At 39.5% G+C, this 22,234-nt stretch overlaps 1 protein-coding gene across 5 annotated transcripts in view; it reads left to right on the forward strand.

The window, feature by feature from the left end:
* LOC102262175 (chromosome unknown open reading frame, human C5orf30) overlaps positions 1-22,234 on the forward strand; it is a 106,959-nt gene that overhangs the window by 70,949 nt on the left and 13,776 nt on the right. For 3 of the 5 annotated variants that reach the window (XM_014539874.1, XM_014539873.1, XM_014539875.1), the window contains exon 4: positions 3,264-3,337. In XM_014539874.1, coding sequence (XP_014395360.1) covers positions 3,264-3,337 — 74 coding nt within the window. Of the gene's footprint in view, positions 1-3,263; positions 3,338-5,891; positions 5,941-12,801; positions 12,835-22,234 lie in introns of those variants that run through there. The other 2 variants (XM_014539876.1, XM_014539877.1) reach the window with 2 other exon arrangements.

The raw sequence follows: 22,234 nt of genomic DNA on the forward strand, positions 1-22,234 counted from the left end.
TATATATATATATATCTCCCACGTTCAAAGGCTGTTAAATCGCATTGTTTACCCATATCTTCAGAAAAAAATAACTTCTACTGTCATGGTAAACAACCTGCTTCCCTATTTATGATGGTCTGGCCCCCTAGCAACTTCAGCGCGAAATTACAGCTAATTTGCCTACAAATGTCAGGTGGTTATAATAATCTGGCCACTCAGTGTATATTCCAACAAGTACAATTAGTTTGTGTTTTCAAAGTATTGTTTTAGTTTTGCCCTCTACCACTGTTTATAAACGATATCCTGTGATTCTGCACTGAATTATCACAGTGTGTATTAGAGTTGTGATCCTGAGAGTTAGTTAGCTTCATGTGTTTGGTCATTGGCTGCCAGCTCAGTGTATTTAAGAGCATCCTTATGTTTCTCCTTCCCACCAACCAGAAACGTTTCCAGTGCTGTGCACAGGGAATGGCTCTTTACGGTAAATTACCACCATTCAGTCATCTTCTGGCAGGTTTTCTGCAAGAGTCAGCAAGCAAGCAGGACCTTCAAGGACTGCTCTCCAAACCAGAGGGTCTTGTACTTTGTATGGACAGGAAGTGCTCCCTGTGGCTCTAGGTTTTTACTTCAGGGCATTGAGATACATTATTGCTCATTTTTAAACCTTAGTTGAGAGCTCCAATGGAAATTTAATCAATGTGACAACTGTATTCATTATTTATTGAGAAAACATATGTTGAATAGCAACTATGTATGCAGACTACCCTGAGACTGCCATGCTGGAGAGGCCCTGCAGAGGCACTCTGGTCAACAGCCCTCTTGCAGCCACTTTTATTGTGGCATCAGCTATGTGAGTGAATCCATTTGGGATCTCTCATCTGCCAACTGAACACCACCTAATGACCTTGGTCAATCCCATGTGAAAGTGATGGTTGTAAAAATATTTTCTAAATTTGGACTCTTGCAAATGAAAGCTAACCAAATATAGGAGTGCCTCAGTAATTTCAGCATAAAGAACTTGCTATACTCAACATGAAAATGCTCAGATCAACAAACTAGATCGCACCTGGTTGTCATAGTTGACATGGAATAATTTTGTGTCTGAATCCAAGGCCAAAGATGATCGCTATGCTATCACTTAATATCATAAAAAAAGGAAGCAAATTTGTGGCAGATAGAAAATGCAAGGCACCTGTGGATACAGAACAGTGACCAAATACCTTTAATGGAGACCAGTATGTTTAGAAATCTTCACATTTAACAGGGAAATATTTACTTTTATGTATTTTAATTAATTAAAAATGAATGACCCAGATGAATATCAGAATAATACAGTCTTGTTTTAGAGTGTACATTTTTATGTCTGGAATAACATTCTCAGAACAAGAGACAAGAGCTAAAATACCATTTTTTCAGCCATCTTTTACATCTTTACAGTGGTGGTGCATAAATGTGGAATGTAACAATGATGGTTGACAACTGTTACCGTTCTGATTCCTCTGATTAGAGCCACACATATTTGCATTGATGCTTCACATGGGCAGCAGGAGAACACTGAAGGGTCTGTTTGTTGCATGCGTTGCTTCCTTTGTGCAAGGTGGTGAGAAATGATGGGCAGAAGGAATGTTTTCCCACGAATATTGTGGAAAGGAAAAAGAAGTAGAACTAGAAATGTGTGAAAAATGTGTGGGTGTGGTCAGCAAATAAAGGAGCAAATAAATAAAAATTAAAAAGTGATAATTTCAGATACTTTTACATCTATGAAAGAAATAAACAAGAAATAAACAAGAAGGGATGTTTGGGTGGGCCCTCAGAGGATGTGCATCTGGGTAGGTCAGAACTGGGACTCAGGAATTTATATTGCTGCTGTTCCTAATGAGGGGGCAACTTCCCCCTCTCCTAGGTACGTGCATGGACATCTAGTGTACTAATCCCTGTAGGTTAGGGTTCAGATTCCATGGCTACATTAGGAACACACATTCCACAAGTAACATTATTGTGCTGCTTGCTGACTCACTAATTTATCATTTTTTAAAAATAATGAATCCTGAAAGATCAAGTCAGGATAATGTGACAATTTAAGCATGTACAAAATAATAGTTAATATTTATAAGCATAATTAAATCCAGCAGTGGTATAAACACTCTATGTCAGGGGTGGGCAACCTCTGGCATGCATGCCAAACATGGCACGCCAGTAACTTTTACTGGCACGTGACACCCTCTCTTATAATCTTCCATTTACAATTGTGAATCTTTGTTCTCAGTGATGAATTTTGTTAAGTCTCGTAATAGAAGGAGCATGACGGATGAAAGTAGTAGCTCGTGCATATCTCTGAAGGTCACGAAATATAAACCTGATATAAAATCTCTGTCATCAGTGATGCAGCAGCAAAAGTCCCACTGATAATATCAAACGGAGTCATAAAGTTTTCTGTTGGACTATCAGTGTACATGTATACATTAATAAATAAATGTACTTTTCATCATCATATACTGTGTTTTTGTCGCTTGAATGAATTTTATTATTTCTTCAAGGTTCTTCACATACGTACACCTTAAGAGATATCAAGAAGGCGTAACATGTTCTCAAAAAATTAGGGTTGGTACGCAGAAGAATTTTGAGTCAGAGATTTTGCTGGTTTTGGCATGCACTCACACAATGGTTACCCACCCCTGCTCTATGTATTCATTAACTTGATTTTTACAATGGTTCTCAAAACTGGTGCTAACAATATTTTCATGTTAGTGATGACACCAGTTAGGCTAAGAGTTGGAAATAAATTCCCTCTTGTCACACAGCCAGGAAATGGAAGAGCTGGGATAACCAATCCCACAGTCAGACTACTTTCCATTACACTAGACTGTTTTCCTAGAACAGCCATTTTATGTCATCAAAACTTCGAAGTGTCAGGTGAGAAATTTTTTGTAGATGATGTGAATCTTTTGAGGATGGTACTCTACTATTTTTCAGGGCCACTGATAGTCCTTAACTTGACCTTGGGGAGTCAAAAGAAAAGAAAGATTTGCTTTTTCATAGAAATACTGCACTGAGGAAATATGTGTTATATCCAAGCAATATTCTGTGTAAATAGCTAATAATTCAGAAAAAAAGGAAAAATGTTAACAGTAATTTAGCAGCAAATGGGGCATTTGACCTGCAGCTCCCAGATGAATTCCCAAACGCCATGCATAATTTATTTTAGGAAGATGAAATGATAGGGGTTATGTAATGCTTGATGAGAAATTGCCGTCATAATATGGGAAATTGCTTCTACTTAGCAGGGTCACCAGCAGAGGAAGAGTGGTTCCAGGATATCATTTTCCACCTTGAGAATCTTGGCCGAAGCAGTTGCGTAAGTGCTTTCTGTCCAGCTGCACCAGCTAGTTAGCTGAAGTAAGCTTCTTTTCCAGAGACCTCAAAAGCCCTTTGATTATCTAGCACCCAAATGGCCTCTGTGCTATTTTCTGAGCAGTTGTGCTCCAATCACAGATCCTCATCTTCGAGCTGCAGTTACATTTCCTAGATTTGCACAGATGCAAGGCTCTCCCAGAACTAGGATAGCTGTCAAGTTGTAGGGCAGCTCAGTTGCTCCTTGGAATTTATGCCCTAAGGGACAAACACTCCATAGAACGTTTTGAAAGCTGACAGCTTGGTGTTGGCAGCTGAATTTTGACATGTCAGGCTATTATCAAAACTCTCAAACAGCTGAAACTGTAGGTATGTAACAGTTAAGCCTTCTGTGAGGCATGTTTATCTGGCAGGAAGAATGCTATCAATTGCCTTATTATTCTATTATCCTTTGCATTTCAGTTGCTTTTTGTTAATCAACTAAAACTAATGCATTGTTGAAATATGTAAAATGACAAGGCAAATAAAGAGCCACGGTTGAAATTTTAGCCTCAAGACAAGGCTCAACTTAAGGATATTGAATTGGAAAAATTTACCACTGATTTACTGAAAAATGTAAAAAGTAATACAAGAATTCACATATTTGGTAGTTTCTGTAAAAGCTCATACTCAGTCCTTTCCCTGTGGACTTAGAAGGAGGTAATGAAAAATCATATTTCTTCCAAAGCTAGAGCTAACACACCTGAATATATTGGTGTCTGAAAACATATTTTATCAAAATAATGAGCTCAAAGGTGAGGGTTTTTTAAAAAGTACACACACACACACACACACACACACACACACAGTGTGGTCCTCTTAATTTTCATTCCATTAAATGATGAAAAAAATCAATGTCTGATAGACGATTTTAAAAGGGCAGAATTAGAAAAGCTATTTGGAGAAGAGTATGTCAGAAAAAGAATAATTGGGATTTTTTAATAGGAAAAAGAAAGAATAATGATCCTGTAACAATTTTTTATATACAAACTACATATTTTTGTTATTGAAGTTAAAATGAAATTACATTGCTAACGCTAAAAGAATATGGCTCTTTTGGTTTCTATTAAAAAATGGTTAAAAACACAATCTCTCTCACTTGGAAAACAACACCTCACTCCCCATATTAACTATCAAGTCCACTTAGAGACTTAAAAATTTGATGCCAGCCTCAGTAGAGCCCTCATCAAACAATGCAGCAGAGAAATCTATCTTATGCTAACATACTGGATAAGCACAATTTGAAATGTGTCATTAAGGTAACTAACCCAACCAAACCCCCCTGGTTGCCACAATTGGATGTGAAATTATAGAACTCTTCAATGTCCCCTAACTGATTCGTGACTGAGAACTGAATTTGAGAAAACAGCTTTGAGATGAATCATGGCCATATTCTCCATGTGTGTACACCACACCAAACAGGCAGTAAATTTAAGTTCTTCAAAAACAATTCTCAGTGAAAAAAAAAAAATGAAATGTGTTTAGTTGGACTTTTCTCATGAGTTAAGTTTTACAGACACAGATTTTGAATTAATCAGTGCCCCCGTATGATTTATAGGTTAAGCAGTATAGTAGCTTTATAATGACACTAATAATAAATAACAGCAACAGCAGCATTTAACACTTAAAGAATGTGTATATTGTGATAGGCATGGCTTTAAGCCACACACACCCCCACACACACATACCTATACTTCACATATGCAAATGTACATATATATACACAAAGGTATAATATTTAATCCTCAAAGCATCATTGGAATTAGTAGATACTAGTACCTACTAATAGATACCATTTGTCAGAGAAGGAAATAGAGGCGCAAAGAGCTCGCATTGTTTATCCAGGGTCACAAAGTGGGAAGGCTGGTATTTAAATGTGGGCCATCTGCATGTAAAGCCTATGCTTCTTATTTGTCACTGTATTACAGTGCCCTTTGGTTGCGTCACCAGAGCATGCACATGTTGAGATATATTCATATGAAGTTTATGTGCAGCACAAGCATTTTAAACTTCTGTATTAGTTCCTTCAAAATGTGGTCAATACAGTGAAGAGGAATAACCACAATAGAAGTGATATTTTCAAGCTTCCATATAAAAATGTCTGGAGGCAGAGCTTATAATGGAAAAATATTGATTGTGAGTTTAAAAGGTGATGAACTTCAGGACCGATAAAAGCCAAATTTATATCCCTGAAGTTTCCCTCTCATATTTGCAAATTCCCCTTTCCACATTTGAAAAGCTCGTTTTCAGAAGTGATGACAGAAGTATTTCAGAGTCAGCCCTAATAACAGCTGTTAGTTCAGATTAGTGCAAGCAAGAATTTCTCTGTTTCTGCTGCACATCTGTTAGTGGTGTGTTTTTTTTGTGTGTGTGTTTTTTTAATCTGTGGATAGTGGGCTATAGAACAATATACAGGATTTTTCCTCCTTTTAAAATATTTTTCTGTTTTTCTTATTATTTTGCTTCATTTCCTGAAATTTTTATCTGTTAATGAATTATTACCACTTTACTTCAAGCAGATACCAAGGAGTAAATAAAAATATGATGCTTCCCTTAAGTCACACAAAGGTTTGTTTGAACTTAAAACTATCTTGGCTTTATTATTTTTATATATATAAAAATATTTTTCCCCCAATCATCATGCCCCTCTGAATTTCAGAATGCTTTATTATAGCTATTAATTGTAATATTAAGATAAACTATATGTGAGAGGTAGTTCTCTCTTTTTACTAGGACTTTTGTGTGTTTGGGGCAGAAAAATTTTATGATCCTTTCTTATTTATTATATTAGTAGTTTAAAAACAAAAACAGAAACAAAAGGAAGAACAAGATAATTGGCTGGCAAAGATGTAAGAGCTTTTTAGATTGCTTAATTTTGTCTTTGCCAAAGGGCTATTAGTAAACACTTTTAAGAAATTTGTATATATTCAGCTCCTTATTTACATTTCTCATGATCGAGACAAATGGAGCTTTATTTGGAGTTTTTACCAAAGAAAGTGACTTTGAGTATTATTGCCATCAGTCTCTTAATGTTTGATGCGGCTCGCTCCCTTAAGGATAGCCGTGGCCTTCATTCTACCATATACACGAGCTGCCTTGGGTCAGGTGGTCAATATGGAAATGAGGAATAACTACAATAGAGGTAATATTTTTAATGTTTCAGATTCAACAAAATCTGGAGGCAGAGTGGTAGTGGGAAAATATCGATTTGTGAATTGAAGCTCATCAGCACTGATAGTAGCCACCTTTACACCTCAAGAGCTTCCACAAAGTCTGGCTTCTGGCCAGTTCTGGCTCCATCCTACTCAGGCTTTAAAAGTCTCAAATGCCATTCCAGATGGCACTAGAGATTTCTACCACATCTAAGTCTTACCAATTGGGACTATAACTGTAGACTTTTATTTTTTCCAAGGCCTAAAATGAGAGGAAAGCCTATGAAACTTTCTGGGTTTCTCAATAATTATATCAATTTCCAGTTTGCTAGTAGTCTGACAACAATTTCCATTTTTAGAATGATAAAGGATAGAAAAGTAGATATTGACCAAGATATGTTTTTGTTGGGTCAAAAATATTTATGTTGGTCAGGACTCATCTTTCTGGACTTTATGACACTTTACATCAGCATTTTTGCATAGTGTGGTCCATTGACTACCAGTTTCAGAATCACTTGGCTTATCTGGCAAAAAACCAAATTAACTTACTGAATTAAGATCTTTGGGGAAGGCACTTGGGTGAATATATATTTAAAAACATCCTAGAAAGAATATTTTTCCTGCCCTAAAGTTATGTGTGTGTGTGTGTGTGTGTGTGTGTGATAAATCATAAATCACTTTAACATTTACAATGTCATCCGACTCTTACCAACCTTGTTAAATATAAGAACAGGTAACATCTCCTTTTCATAGATGGGGAAGCTGAGATCTAGAGAAGTTTGGATTCAAAGACAATAAGAGGTAGAATTTAGGCCTGTCTTCAGGGTTCCTAGTTCTCTTTATATGACTTCTCACCCATTCTTCTTCTACATGAGAGGTTGTTAGCTGCAGATATGTAGAGCTGCAGGGGCATCTTGCTACTCTCCAATACTTTATTCTATAGGGAATAGAGATACTTCAAAGACTTTCAAGTAGTAGAAGCATTTTTAATCAAATCTGTGTTCTAGCAGACAGCCTAGAAAGTGATTTGGAGAGAGGGGAAACCGAAGCTGGAAGGTGAATTGGGAGATGTATTCCTTCTACGATATCACCAATATAGCTTGGGTTACTCATGCCAAAAATCTCAAACTGGAAATGAAATATTTTTTTACAAAGGCATAATTGTGAAGTCCAGAAAATGGTTCTTTATGTTGCTTATTGAATTGCAATATTAATCACATGGCTCCTCTAATATGTTGTGAACTCTGGAAAATAGAACCATGTTTCATTCATTCATCTTCCTACCCCCAGAATCTAGTTTAGTGTTGGCTGTATGGTTTTATTAAACATATGTTGTTTGTTTGATAAACTTGAGTGAATCGTAGTAAAAAGTTGTTTTACACTGGCAATGTATATTACTGTTTACTTACATATCTCATATCTCATATATACCAACATATACCTTTAAGTATACTGACATACCTCATTCTATTGCATTTTGCTTTATTGTGCTTCACAGATGTTGTGTTTTCTACAATTTGAACGCAAGACCTTCCATCAGCAAAAAGATTGCAACTTGCTTTATTGAGATGTTTGCTTTATTGTGGTGGTCTGGAACCAAACCCACAGTATCTCTGAGTATGCCCATACTTACCCACCTGATTATTACAGCCACCCTATTATAATAACCCCTGTTTTAGATGAGAAGCACAGAATAGCTCAGTAACTCACCCGAGGTCAGTCACTTGTCCCAGCTCAAATCCTAGTGGAATTAGGCTTTGATTTAGGTAGCCAGGTTCCAAAGCCTTGCTATGCTACGCTATATACATAAATTCATAAAGTGTGTCCATTGCTGATCATTTTTTTATATTATCTCATATTTAATAGTGTAACATTTGCTGTGGTAACAAACACTAAAATATCAGTGGCTTGCCCCAATAAAAGTTTATTTCCTACTCAAAGTTTTATGTGGCTTAGTTGACTTTCCTGTGTGGCTCTTATCCAAAAGATGACTCAGTGACCTGGGCTGCTATCATCTTGTAACTATGCCAGCTGGGACAGGTGTCCTCCAGGGTTGAATAATCAGAGAAAGAAAAATGAAGGTGTCATATCAGCTCTTAATTGCCTACTTCATAAGGTCACATGTCACATCCACACATATTTCATTGAGCAGCACTATTCACACAGCCCAACATAACTGAAAGGAAGGCTGGGAAATGTAGAGGAGCACATGGACTTCAGGTGAGCACTAATCGTTTATGCCACATTTAAAAATAGGATAATAATAAATACGTAAAGATACAAGATTGGGAGCAATGCATCTGTTTTCAGGCCCTGGATATAATGCCAGGGTTAGTTCACTGACCTTGAATGTAATATATCTGCTTTGAATCAGTTTCATCATGTGTAAAATGGACATAATGTGTGAAACCCAGCTCACAGGGTTGTGTGAATTAAATGAAATCGTAGAGGTAATAACCGTAACAGTGGTGGAGACACAGTAAGTGCTCAGTATATTATAGCCATTGTACTAGTTAGGCTTCTCCAGAGAAACAGGATCTATCTGTTTTTCTATCTCTCTATCTCTCTCTCTCTCTATCTATCTCTCTATCTATCTATCTATCTATCTATCTATCTATCTATCTATCTACCTATCTATCTATCTATCATCTACCTACCTACCTATATACTAGTATCTATCTATCTATCTATCTATCTATCTATCTATCTATCAATCTACCTACCTATCTATCTATCTAGAGAGGAGAGAGAAAGAGGTGTTTAATATAGGGAATTGGTTCATGCAGTTATGGAGGCTGGTCAGGCCAAGTCTGCAGTTAAAGTCTGAAGGCTGGAAGCTGCTGGAGAACCAGGATGATCTGATGTTCTAATTGGAAGGCCATTGGGCAGGAGAACTCCTTTTACTCATGGGAGGGCCAGCCTTCTGTTCTATTCAGGCCTTCAGCTTATTAGCAGAGGCCCATCCGAAGTGGGAGGGCAATCTGCTTAATTCAGATTACTGGTTTCAATGTTAATATCATCTAAAAACACCCTCACAGAAATACCCAGAATAATGTTTGACCTTATATCGGAGCACCCCATAATCCAGTCAAGTTGATACATAAAATTAATGATTACAGCCATCATTATTATTATTAGATATAGTCTATAGTTAGAGTTTTCTTGTTCCTTATTGAAGTTTATTTTTTCTCAGATAACCATTTTTAATTATTTTTAGAGACTCATTAAAAGTTCCTTTTAGGTTAGCAAAAGAGACTCAACCAAATTGGACACCTGTGAGTGAAGGCAAGATTTTGGTGCCCAGAGTGAACAGATCAAGTTGCTAGTCCTCTTATTAGACCATCATTTTGAAAGTCTAACAGCCACCTTGAAAGATGTGCAGACAGGTCTTTTAAAAAGATGCCACATGGAAGACTGAAAGAAAAATTGTGTTTTCAGTCTCCTGCTTTTTTTCTTCCTCATTACAATGCCTATAGTAGTCATTTTGATGTTATTTTTTATTTGTACACTATAGTGTACGAATAATTTTAAGTAGACTTTCATAATCATATTAAAGCTAATCTATACTAATAAAAGGGTAATATGCTAATTAGGCCAGACATCTTCCAGATGTCCTTCTGGACAAAGCCATGGTGGCAGGGGCTGAGGCAGAGGCAGTTATGGGCGATCAGGCTGACAGGGGAGATCAGTTAGGGGCTATCAGGCCTGCAAGGGAGGGCAGTTGGGGGCGATCAGGCTGGCAGGGGAGGGCAGTTAGGGGGCAATCAAGCCGGCAGGCAGAGGCGGCGGTTAGGAGACAGCAGTCCCAGATTGCGAGAGGGATGTCCCCCAGGGGATCTCAAATTAGAAAGGGTGCAGGCCGAGGTGAGGGACACCCCCCTCACCTCCCATGCATGAATTTCATGCACCACACCTCTAGTCACTTCTATAATCCTCAATCTCACACTTAGCAAACTCTTTATTGATAGTTTCCAAGCAATCAGCCAAGACAGGGGGAAGAAAATCTACCAAAGCTATTGGGGTTATGTAAAAAACAACAATCAGCTGATTGAATTAACTTCTCCCTTTTTTGCTGGTTGTCATCATGGAGATAAAGATGAAGAGATATTCCAGAGCCAAGGTCATCTCTGCAATATGTTGGAGATACACAGAAAGCCTGGAAAGATGCTGTGTTCTTGGTGCCTGGAAGTCTAGCAGCCACAGGCTTTGTCAAAATTGTGGAGGAAATAAAGGCCAGACACACAGAATACTTTCCAGGAAAATGCTTTCTAATTTTTGGAAAATTCAACCAGAAAACTTCCTTTGAGAGAAATCATGCCAGCTCTGTACATCCAAGCCAGTCAAACAATTGGACTGAACAACCAGTCAATTGGTAATTATTATGAATTGCTGGACAGGATGTCTGGCCAGTGCATCACTAAGCCCAGACAAGCAGTATAGATAATAAGGGAGGATTCATTCCTGCACAGTCTTATTTCTTAGATGCCTCTCACAATATATAGAATAATTGTGTCTATAGGTTGCTCAATCGATGTGAGTCTATCAGGAAAGGACCTCAAAGTGCACATCTAATAGTTTAAGAAAAGCTTATACAATAAACTAGGCCAAAAGATTCTTCGTTTTATTTGAAAATATTGGAAGATAGAATACAAATGTTTTTGCCATTTTATTTAAAAAGGCATTTAAAGTGCAAATGTTTTCCTATCATACAAAAAAATTTAAAAAACAGCTTTGACCTAATAGTTATATACATTGAAACACATTTAATGACACATTTTGAGTGCTAAGCAAAACGGATTTTTGAAGTCTTGTCAAAGTTACCGTGTCACGTTCTATTGCTTTTAATTGTAAGCAAGCTACTTCATTTGGTGTTTCATGATAATGACCTTGCAGAGACATAAAGCAGAGCCGGAGATGCTCAGGCACCTACTTGATTTACACATTGACCCACACTGTGCCGATGACGCCTCTGTGCAGGGTTGCACACACTCCAAGTGCAGGTTTATAAAAGTGTGAATTGTAAGAAAGTCATACACCGTCTTTTTATGTTGTATTCACTATAACTTATCACAAAAAGAACTGTTACAAGTCTAAATGGAAAGGGTTATTAGCAGATGCAAATGTATTAATAAGTCACTTAAGTTGATTTAGTCAGATGTAGCAGGAGAGAAAATATACCACTACAAACTATTTACACTCTTTGCTATGTGGATAACCCTATGATATATTTCTGTATAAAATTCTATGTAACTCATAGATGTAGATTAGAAAATGTCTCACATAGAAGGTTTTATGTAAAATCAGATACAAAGCGAAGGAAAACCCTTTCCTCTACTCACAACACTTCTGACACCAAATGTGCTGGTTTTTCACACCAAGTATTCTCCAATTCTCTGCAAACACTAACTGAATGTCCTATAATCTATTATTTAACTTAGTCTGACACTGACTACCCAGAGTTGGTGCAGACCCCACAGGTTGAGGGCTCAGTCCCAAGTGGCTGTCCCACTTCAGACACCAGCTGCAAGTCCCAGGTTGTCACCTGTACTTCTGACCATCTGGCTATCAGTTTTCTATAGGTTGCTCATCCTATATTGAACCACTCCTCCGTTTCAGTAATTTGCTATCATGGCTCAGAGAACTAAAGGAAACACTTAACATTTACTGGTTTGTTGTAAAGGATGCAACAGAGAATACGGATGAGCAGCCGGACGAAGAGATACATAGGGCGAGGTCCAGAAGGGTCTCAGTACAGGAATTTTGTCTCTTGGAGCTAGAGGCTGTGCCACTCTCCCGGCATGTGGGAACGAACCTGGAAACTCTCCAAACCCCATTGTTTAGTGTTTTTATGGAGGCTGCATCATGTACGCACAATTGATTAAGTCATCAGCCATTGGTGATCAAGTCGATTTCCAGCCCCTTCCCCGCTGTAGAGGTCCGGAGCTGGGCATGAAAGTTCCAACCCTCTAGGCATGTCTTGGTTTTCTGTGACTTGCCCCCATCCTGAAGCTGCCAGGGCCTGCAGCCACCAGTCATCTCATGACCACACAAAAAGATACTCTTGTCGCTCCAGAGATTCCAAGGATCTTGAAGCTCTTGTGTTAGGAAGCTGGGATGCAAAACAAATATAATGACAAAAGGTGCTCCTTTTACCCCCTATCCTTCAGGAAATTACAAAGATTTTAGGAGCTCTGTGCCAGGAACTCAGGGCAGAGATTGAACATATATTTCTTATTATGTTACACAAAGTGAATTAATTTACTTAATTATAATGTAGGTGAGAAGAGTGGGGTAGAAAGTAATGTGCTGGAAACATTTAACAACCAGCTTGCTGAAAAAAAGGTATGCAAATTTATACATACATAAGTTTATTATCATTTTCTTCTGCTATAAAGAAATTACATTATGAGTAATAAAATATACAACTCTTTATTACAAATGCCATATATTTAGAATGCTTTCATTAATTTCTGTCAAACATTTGTATCCTTCATCAATTATGATGATGTATAATTATAACATGAATGTTATATTATGACATGAATTAAGTGAAGCAACAAAGATGTATTTTGAAATTTTACTGATTTCTCAATGACGTGAGCTACCTTTTCGTTGACTCGGTTAATAGATTTCAAACACTAGAAGAACATTTTGAGTTTTCACAATGTAACAGCTGCAGATATGTCACAATCTTAATTTTAATCAAAACTATTAACATATTCTCCATCACTTTCCTAAGGCTCAACAATCAACAAAGCAATAACTTAAGCCCTATTTTGTAACAATTTACTGATTGGCATGATATGAACACTTTCACCGTGGCAGATTTCAGGCCTCCGTGGAATGTGGAGTCTGGAAGAGATGGTCAGTAGCTCACCATTATAATAGATATAAATAACCTTGAGAGCTTAAATGGTAACAAGATGTAATAAAATCATAAGAAAGTGATAATTTTATGTATTTTTACTGCCTTTCTTTTAAATATTATTTCTTTAATTGAAGTTTAAATAATTTAATTTTAATAATGGTTGTATTTAACAACTGGCTTGCAAAATTTCTGAAAATTCAATTGGCTTTCAGGTGCTGATATAAGCCAGCTCTAGCCTACCACTGGGGGTGTGGATATAAATTTATATATAACTATAGATCAAACTTCCACCATCTCTGATTTGACCATAATTGCATTTTTTTTGAGTTTTGAATGCATTTAAATCTCCAGCTGTTCTTTCTGGACATTGTAGATGAGATTATAAACTTCATCATTATTCTAATACGTGAAGCTCCAAAGCTCTTGGCACAATCCTATAGTAAACTTATATCCTAGACACTCAGCAAATCCTTACTGGATATAATAAAAATGCATAGACATCTTAAATGAATTATACCTTAAACCTAGCCAATAACAATTTAATTATTTTAGCAGTGGTTCAATGTAAATCAGCCGGAAGCAATGCATATAGAGTAGCAATGGGGTGGGTAGGAAGGGGCGTATGGTGCTCTTATGGATGCAAGCATCAGCTTCAGTCTTATTAAGTGATGATCATAATATAAAGGTACACTCTCAGGCTTGGGATTCAGTGGCCCAGTTGTGGCTACTGAATCCTGGTTCGTTCGTTCGTTCATTCATTCATTCAACAATATTTTATTGAGCAGATACTGTGGTCTAGAATGTTCTAGGCACCAGGGATATAGCAGCAAAAACCCCAAGCCTGTGTCCTCATAGAACTTGCATTCTATTAAGGAGAGACAATTAACAGACAAGCAAGTACATATATAGTATGTCAGGTAGTAACAAGTACTACGGAGAAAGAGAAAGCAGGAAAGGGGGTTAGGATGAGCCAGGTTGGTGGTGGGAGCTTGCTATTTTGTATACTCTTAGGGCCATTTCCAGAGGCTCTAAATGATTGTTGGTGTGTTGCTTTTAATAATTTTCACCAGTTTCACTGGGGAGTGGGTCAGCAGAGCTCCTCACTCTGCCATGCCAGAAGTCAATCTCCCCTAAGTACTAGATTTGAGTTGATGCCAATTATTGTCTAAATCATGCCTAAAGTTAACTGTGCCCGTGGGACACCATGGGGTCTGTCTGGGTACAGCTGAGATAGTGCCCCCAGTTCAGATCCATGTGCTTGGCTTCACGCCAGGCTTAATGTAACTTGACATTCCTGATCTCCCCACAAGTTCCATGTTGCTGTGAATGATTTCCAATGTCATGCGCCCCGTGGCGGGAACTGTCATGAAAATGATGCCAGTGGGGAAAAGAGAGGGCATGAGAGCAAATTGCCTTTTGCAGTTTTGTCCAGCATCTGCCCAAATCTTGGTCACTGAAGATCACCATGGATGCTATCTCTCCAGCGCACGCTGAATTCTTATCAGAGGTGCACATGTTTTCTTGTTCTTTCCAGTGCAAAATTTTTGATTAGTTTTTTTTTTTAACCTGCTATTCAGGGACACTTGCCTAGGATCGCAAATCTCCCGAAAAGAAAAATATTGGCCTCCAAGCCAGAGTGTTCTCCATGCAAGCTGCAGCCTGTAGGTCATGTGTATCCCTGAAGTGCAGCCCTCAGAATGCCTTGGGACATAAGTCATGGGTTTGCCAGAGGTGCAGCCCTTAGAATACCTTGGGGCATATCTAACTGAATGGTCATTTGCTCATGTCATTGGAGGTAGCCACCGTGCCTTTATTCAGCAGCCATGGAACTGAGCTGGTGTGGAGGGGCCAACTCAGCAGGTTTATTTAGAAAGAGGCAGAAATGACAGTGACCATAAGACAGACAGATGAGAAGCAAGTCCTCAGAAGTTAACAGAGGCAGGAAAAACGAGCAGCAGACCCGGATGTGGCAGAGCCACCCTGTGTAACAGAAGCAAGCAAGGCCACAGCCAGGTGTGGGTCGGTCTGAGCATTCATGAAATGATCCCAGAAGCCCAAGCAACTGGGAAAGAGACTGGCAGGGAGTAGGGTGTGGATGAAATTTCTGGACCTTTTCTCCCCTGGCTTCTATCTGCTTTAGGAGGTCATACCAAGGTTAAGTCTGCCACACTTCACACAGTAGGTTTGTTACAGTGGGTTCAGTGCTGATTGTGCTCTGTGCATAAATGGGGATGTCTGTGGTTTCCAGACGTGGTGGTCAGCTCTTTGAGAGGTCAAGAGGCAGGTCCTCGTTACTCATCTCAGCTTTTGAAATAAGCTCCTAACTGTTCTCCCTCCCTTTAGTCTCAGCCCCAGACCTCTCCTCTACACTGTTGCCAGATGACCTTTCAGGAGTGCTAATGGACTGTCCCTCCCCATCTCAAAGCCTTCAATGGCTCCTCAGTGCCTGTAGAATACAGCTCCTTACATGGGACATACACTTCTCCTGACCTGGCCTCTACCTGAATTCCTAGCTAGTGGTCGGTTGCCATCCCTGTCTCGCAGGCACATTGGATGACTTGTCCTTGGCAACCCTGTGCACAAAGCATTCTGCTTCATATATATATATGCCCTTCCCTTTGTTTATATTTTTCTTTTTGCCTGTAACCCGTGCTCTTTAATCCACTTTCCCTCCTTTTTATTTTGCCAGACTTTCTTAACAAAGTCTTCTTATCCATTTCAGACTGGATTAGATGTTCTTTCTCTGAGGACCCTGCACATATCTCTAATCTTGCACTCACCATATTGTATGACATGTGTACTTCTCTCTCTCCCTCATGTACCTGGAGACTCTCTTGGTTGTGTCTTATTTATATTTGTATCATCCAGGGCCGAGCATAATGCCTGGGACATAGTTGGTACTCTAAAAGTATTTTGTCGTATAAATGAATGAAATGATCTTTAACTGCCTCCTGAATAGCTAATACTAGACAGCATCTGTTTGGATTCCAAATGAAGTCTAGGATCAATGGGCGCCTTCCTTTAACCCTTGGATCTAGAAATGTAGTAACTCGCAGCCTGCCAGGCCGAGGGCGCCTGAAAGCCTCAGGAAATCTTGTCACTGTGCATTTTATTATGTGACTCCAACTTGAACTGAATTGGGAGAAATGAATCCTGGCCAGCAGTGAGCATTGTGCCAGGAATAGAACAGTGAGGCCATAGCAGTCAGTAAAACTAAAGGTTACCATGGTGTCGTCAGGGCATGTCCTTGAACAGTAGCTGGACTGTATGCCTTATTCCACCCCAGTCCCTGCTCCATGCATTGGATGGAGAGACCTTTGGCTTTCTGTATCCGTGGAGGAATGCAGCCTACCCCTTATCTCCTAAACCTGTCCCTCAGCAGAACAGTGACTGGCTGCTTAATAAATATCATCTGATGTAGAGTCCCCACCAGGTGACACAAGAAGAGCCCCTCAGGAGGCCTTTACCATCACACTCCTTATTACAGCAGCACATCCTGGTTGTCCCAGTGCAGCATCTCTACTTAGGACTTCCTTTTCTTCCTCTAAACCAGTGGTTCTCAACCTTCCTAATGCCGCGACCCTTTAATACAGTTCCTCATGTTGTGGTGACCCCCAATTTCACTGTTACAAATTGAACATAATTAAAGCATAGTGATTAATCACAAAAACAATATGTAATTATATATGTGTTTTCCGATGGTCTTAGGCGACCCCTGTGAAAGGGTCGTTCGACCCCCAAAGGGGTCGTGACCCACAGGTTGAGAACCGCTGCTCTAAACCCAGCTGGCCTCACTGAGTGGTGGGTCAAAGGCGTTCCTCTAAGAGTGTGATGTAGATTCTCCACCTGAGGGGAGAGTGGCGACTGACTGGGACTGCAGTAGCAGAGAGAGAATACAGTGTGCTTCCAAGATGTGAGAAGATGCTTCCAAGATGCAGCCACAGTGAGAAAGTCCACCACTTCCTTTCCTGCTCAGTAGGGTATATATCAGAGAGGGGTGTAGAGGAGAGAGAGAGAAACATCAAGGATGCGAGAGAATCACTGATTGACTGCCTCCTGCACAGAAGTTCCCTATTGGGGATTGAGCCTGCAAACCAAGCATGTGCCCTGAACGGGAATTGAACCATGACCTCCTGGTTTATAGGTTGACACTCAACTGCTGAACCACACTGGCTGGGTAGTAGGAGGTATTTTTTTTACTTCCTACAAAGTTCTTGAATACCATTTAATTAAAAAAAAAAAACCCACAAAACAAAACCTTTGTCTTGAATGTAAGCCTATGGGAATGAAGATGATCTCACAATCTGCAATAGAGAGGTTACCTCTTGATCTTGGGTGTTTCCCAGCGAAGCACATTCAGGATGTCATTGCTGGCCACGGAAAGCCCAGAGTAGCTGCAGACTCCACATCGTGATTTAGTGAGGGGAGTGACTGAGAATATTTTTGTCAGAGGCACCGGTTCTCTGCTTAGCCTCAATATTTCATAAAAAGCTCATTGCAGCAAAATTTTCATTTGGCAGCATCTGCTGTGCTATCATCTTGATAGCTTCACATTAAATAACACTGACGCTTCAAGGTCAAATTGACATGATGTATATTCAATTGTCAGCTTCTGTTAGTCCTATATATTTTTTAAAAAGATGTGTTGGGTTTTTTTGGTGAAGATGCAGGCAAAGCATGTAATCAGCAGTGTTTGTAGGAAAAGGAAAAGTTATAGGAATCCTGGCAGCATAAAGCAAATAAAAAACTTCAAATTTTAAGATGTGAGGGATATTGTAGTAAACCACTAGAATGAATACGGCACTTGATTCTGACACTGTTGATCTTGGACAAGTCATTTAAACTGTAGGTTCAGTTTCTCCGACTGTCAAATTAGGGGGACAAGGACATAATTGTCATAGACTTTACTCTTATTTCTATTCTAAATGATAGATTTTCTGGATGCCACTAGAAAGAACTTCTAAAATGTTGCACAATGCTGAAACATACTGGAGAAAAAAGGTGGTGATTCTTTTTCCTGAGCACTTGATGAAATAGGCAGAAATTTCTTAAGTGAATTGATTGAATGGAATGGAAACAACAAGGAGACGTAATAAGGTTGGGAAACGAGTCTGCACTGTGCAGGGAGTAGACTAAGAGAAACGTGTCCTGTTTACATTTCCAGTGCAGAGCATAGGATGCTCTGGCTACAAAGAGCTTTTACGAGAACTGTTTTTACAGGTTATAAGATTATACGTGGCCTGTGTAACCCAGTGGCCAGAGAACGGGATGTCAAGTGGACTGTGCCTTTATCAATGGCCAAGCCTGGAATGACTGAGAAATATCTACTTCTGAGTAGTCTTTAAAAATTAGGTATTGTATCTGAGGATAATGTTAGCGTTTGTTTTTGGAATTCTGCCCAGTAACCCAGAACACACAAAAAGGTCTCAGGGTAATTCGATCAGTGTTTCTGTAAAAGAACACCAAAGCCGCAGATTCTGTTACTGGCAAAACTGAAAATGCATTCATTATAAAGGAAGACATCGTGTGTCATGGGATGATGCCTTGGCCTGGAGGGGGCTCTGGATGACAGGAATTAGGAGCAATGACTAATGCCAACCTAAACTCCTGGGAACCCTGCCGGGAAGTGGGAACGTGGGAACGTGCGTGCGTGCATCAGGGTGTGTTGGTGTTTGCAACATTGCCTTTTGTTTTGCCCCTGCAGCCTGTTGTGGTTTTGGTTGTGGTCCTTGTTATTCTCTTTTGGCCCTGTTTTTGAGCGCTGATGTGCAAGGACATTCCTCAGAAACAGTTTTCCTCAATAAATCAAATAATAAAAAAAATTAAAAAAGAAACAGTCTTCTCCACTGGTCATCTCACATAGTATCCACAGTTGCACGTCTAGAAATATATCTGCCTTTTGGCAGGACTGTTTGTGGATATTCAGACTCGGTGGCCACAATCCTTTTTCCATGAACTGGTCTGTTATTTTGCTTCTGGGATGCGGTATTGGCAACCACCATGAATATCACGGGCCAATGCCTCTGTGTCCATGGGCCTGGCCCTCTTTGGCCTGGGGATGGGGAGTGTGTGAAGGCTGGAGGAGATTAAAGGTAGATTCTAGATAGCTTCCTGGGAGGGCAACAGGATTTTCATTACTTCTTGGCAATCTTGCCTGGGTTTTCATCGTCATGTTCCTGACATTCTGCAGGGGTGGGCAAACTTTTTGACTCGAGGGCCACAATGGGTTCTTAAACTGGACCGGAGGGCCGGAACAAAAGCATGGATGGAGTGTTTGTGTGAACTAATATAAATTCAAAGTAAACATCATTACATAAAAGGGTACGGTCTTTTTTTTTTTTTTTAGTTTTATTCATTTCAAACGGGCCGGATCCGGCCCGCAGGCCGTAGTTTGCCCACGGCTGCTCTAGAGGAACACTTTCAAATAGTCCACATTCTCTCCAAACTCCTACTCCTCCCCTGCTCCCAACCCCTCTCCTCCTCCTTAGCACATAACGTTACCTTCTAATTCGCAGAGCATATTAACAGCCACAAGATGAGAGCTTTCTCACACTCCTGCCACAAAAACAAAAATTTCTCAACATCAGAAGCAATTCTTTTCTAATTTTCTCCTGTTAAAAGGACTAAGCCATCCTTTCTCCAGTCTAATTCTCCAGTCTCTATTTCTTCTAAGGTATTTTATTTTCTCTACATCAATATCCTCCAACTGCACAGTATCTCGTTTTTTTTTATTATTATTTTAATATATTTTTTATTGATTTCAGAGAGGAAGGAAGAGGGAGAGAGAGATAGAAACATCAATGATGAGAGAGAATCATTGATCGGCTGCCTCCTGCATGCCCCACACTGGGGATCAAGCCCACAACCTGGGCTTGTGCCCTGACCTGGAATTGAACAGTGACCTCCTGGTTCATAGGTCCACACTCAACCACTGAGCTATGCTAGCCAGGCTGTATCTCCCTTTTTAATGGGCATTTACCCTTAGTATTTAAACATGCTCAAGTTTAAATACTATCTCTACACACACACACACACACACACACACACACACACCATCTCTGACCCCAAAGCTCCCTTCTAACAATAATCCTTTGTCTGTTGTTTTCCCATTAAACTTCCTGAAAGCATTGTTTCTACTCTCTGTCTGTTTCCTCATTTCCTAGAAGAGCCTTTTTCAAGCATTTTGATCTCAGGACCCCTTTTAGAATTTTTGAAACTTATAGAGGAGTTCAAACAGCTCTTGTTTATGTGTGTAGCCACAAGGTATTATCTATTCTGAGATGTTTACCTTCTCTTCCCAGATGGATAAATACTCTGTTGCCTAGAATGAACATCACAAGAGCAGAATTTATGTTTTACTAATCTTGCAATCCCTGGTACCTGACTCAGAACTTAACACTTTTTTTTGGGGGGGGGGTTATTATTAACTCTATCTGGTTATTTTCCCAATCTCTTTAATTCTCTGTTGGTAAATGGAAGAGTTAGCTAGTATTTCAGCTGAGTTTCTTTTCAAATTTCTTTTTTAGCTGATTTGTATAGATTTAAAACAAAATGAAAGAATAGGTTATGAAACAGGAGTACAAAACCAACTCACCCCACTCCTCAAAACACATGAAAAAGACAAGGAAAAAAGGATCAAATTTCACACTCCAGCTGAAGTCTGCACTATCACTGAGAAAATTGCCCCAGGTGTCCACAATGGAACTTCTGCTTGAGATTCTAATATGCTAAAGTGATTTCTTAGGAGATGTTATTTGTGAAAAGTGTCCGAGAAGAAGCTCTGTCAACAGCAAATTAAAATACAGCTGAGATACAGTATAATTATTCTGGCCCAATGTCGTAATTTTATTCCATCTCCAGGAAAAGAAAGACATTGAAGGAGGACCAGGAATAAAGCAGGGTTGATCAGGTGCACATACTAACTGAAACTTAGTTTATGATGGTTTTACTGTAAGACAGTCTGCCCCTTGCCTCCAAGGAATGAAGATTTCTTTGGTAACTTTAATATCTCAAAGTCCTTAAAAAGAATATATAAGAAAAAAAATGACTTGTATTAAATTCCATTATATGTGTGAATAATGCTGTATCCAGATTCCGGTGTCATTTCACACATTATATTTGAGCTATAGCTGAGTAGGCTCCTGTTGACCTTGAGGAGTGTGTGTGTGTGGTCTTTGGCAGGGTGGATGGGTGGAAGTCACTGTGATGGTGGGGTGGGGGTGGGCAGGTAGGGGCAAAGCTGAGAAGTGTATCTGAATGGCCCTTAAGATTTAGTCTCAAGGCCATACTCGGAGGCAATTAGCCACATTAAATTTAGATGGCATATACAGGATGGTATAAAATGGATGGGATGTAGCTGGGGCAGTGTCTTGGTAAATAAAAAAATTGGTCCTTAATACTATCCAAGAAGTTGCCTGCTTTAAAAGTGAAATTAGATTAAAAGGATGATTTCATTCTTCATAAGTACTCCTAGTACAACACCCCCCCCCAAAATAGAATATGCTTCCTATCTGTGTTCAATGTTAAATCTGAAATATGATCTGAGGCAAAGAGACCCAGCTTCCCTGCAAAGCCTGAAGCTAGCCTTTTGTGCTTGCCAGCTTTCATTGAGTACATGGGTTGCCCTAGTGATGAATGCCCTGCTTTGTGTGGTCTCAGCATTTTTCCTGGAGGCTGTTTTAATGAGAAGGTGAATAGAGGGGCTTCTTTTGAAACTAGGATAAGAGGAGGGCCACTTCTGAAAATGCAGGCATAATGGTGCCATTCCTATCCCAGAGATCTGACAGTTCCCAGGGCCTCCCCCACACGCCCTCTCCTCTCCCTCCCTCTCCTCCCCCCTCCC

The sequence above is a fragment of the Myotis brandtii genome, unplaced genomic scaffold (assembly GCF_000412655.1).
Source record: "Myotis brandtii unplaced genomic scaffold, ASM41265v1 scaffold230, whole genome shotgun sequence".
In the NCBI taxonomy this organism is placed as follows: domain Eukaryota; kingdom Metazoa; phylum Chordata; class Mammalia; order Chiroptera; family Vespertilionidae; genus Myotis; species Myotis brandtii.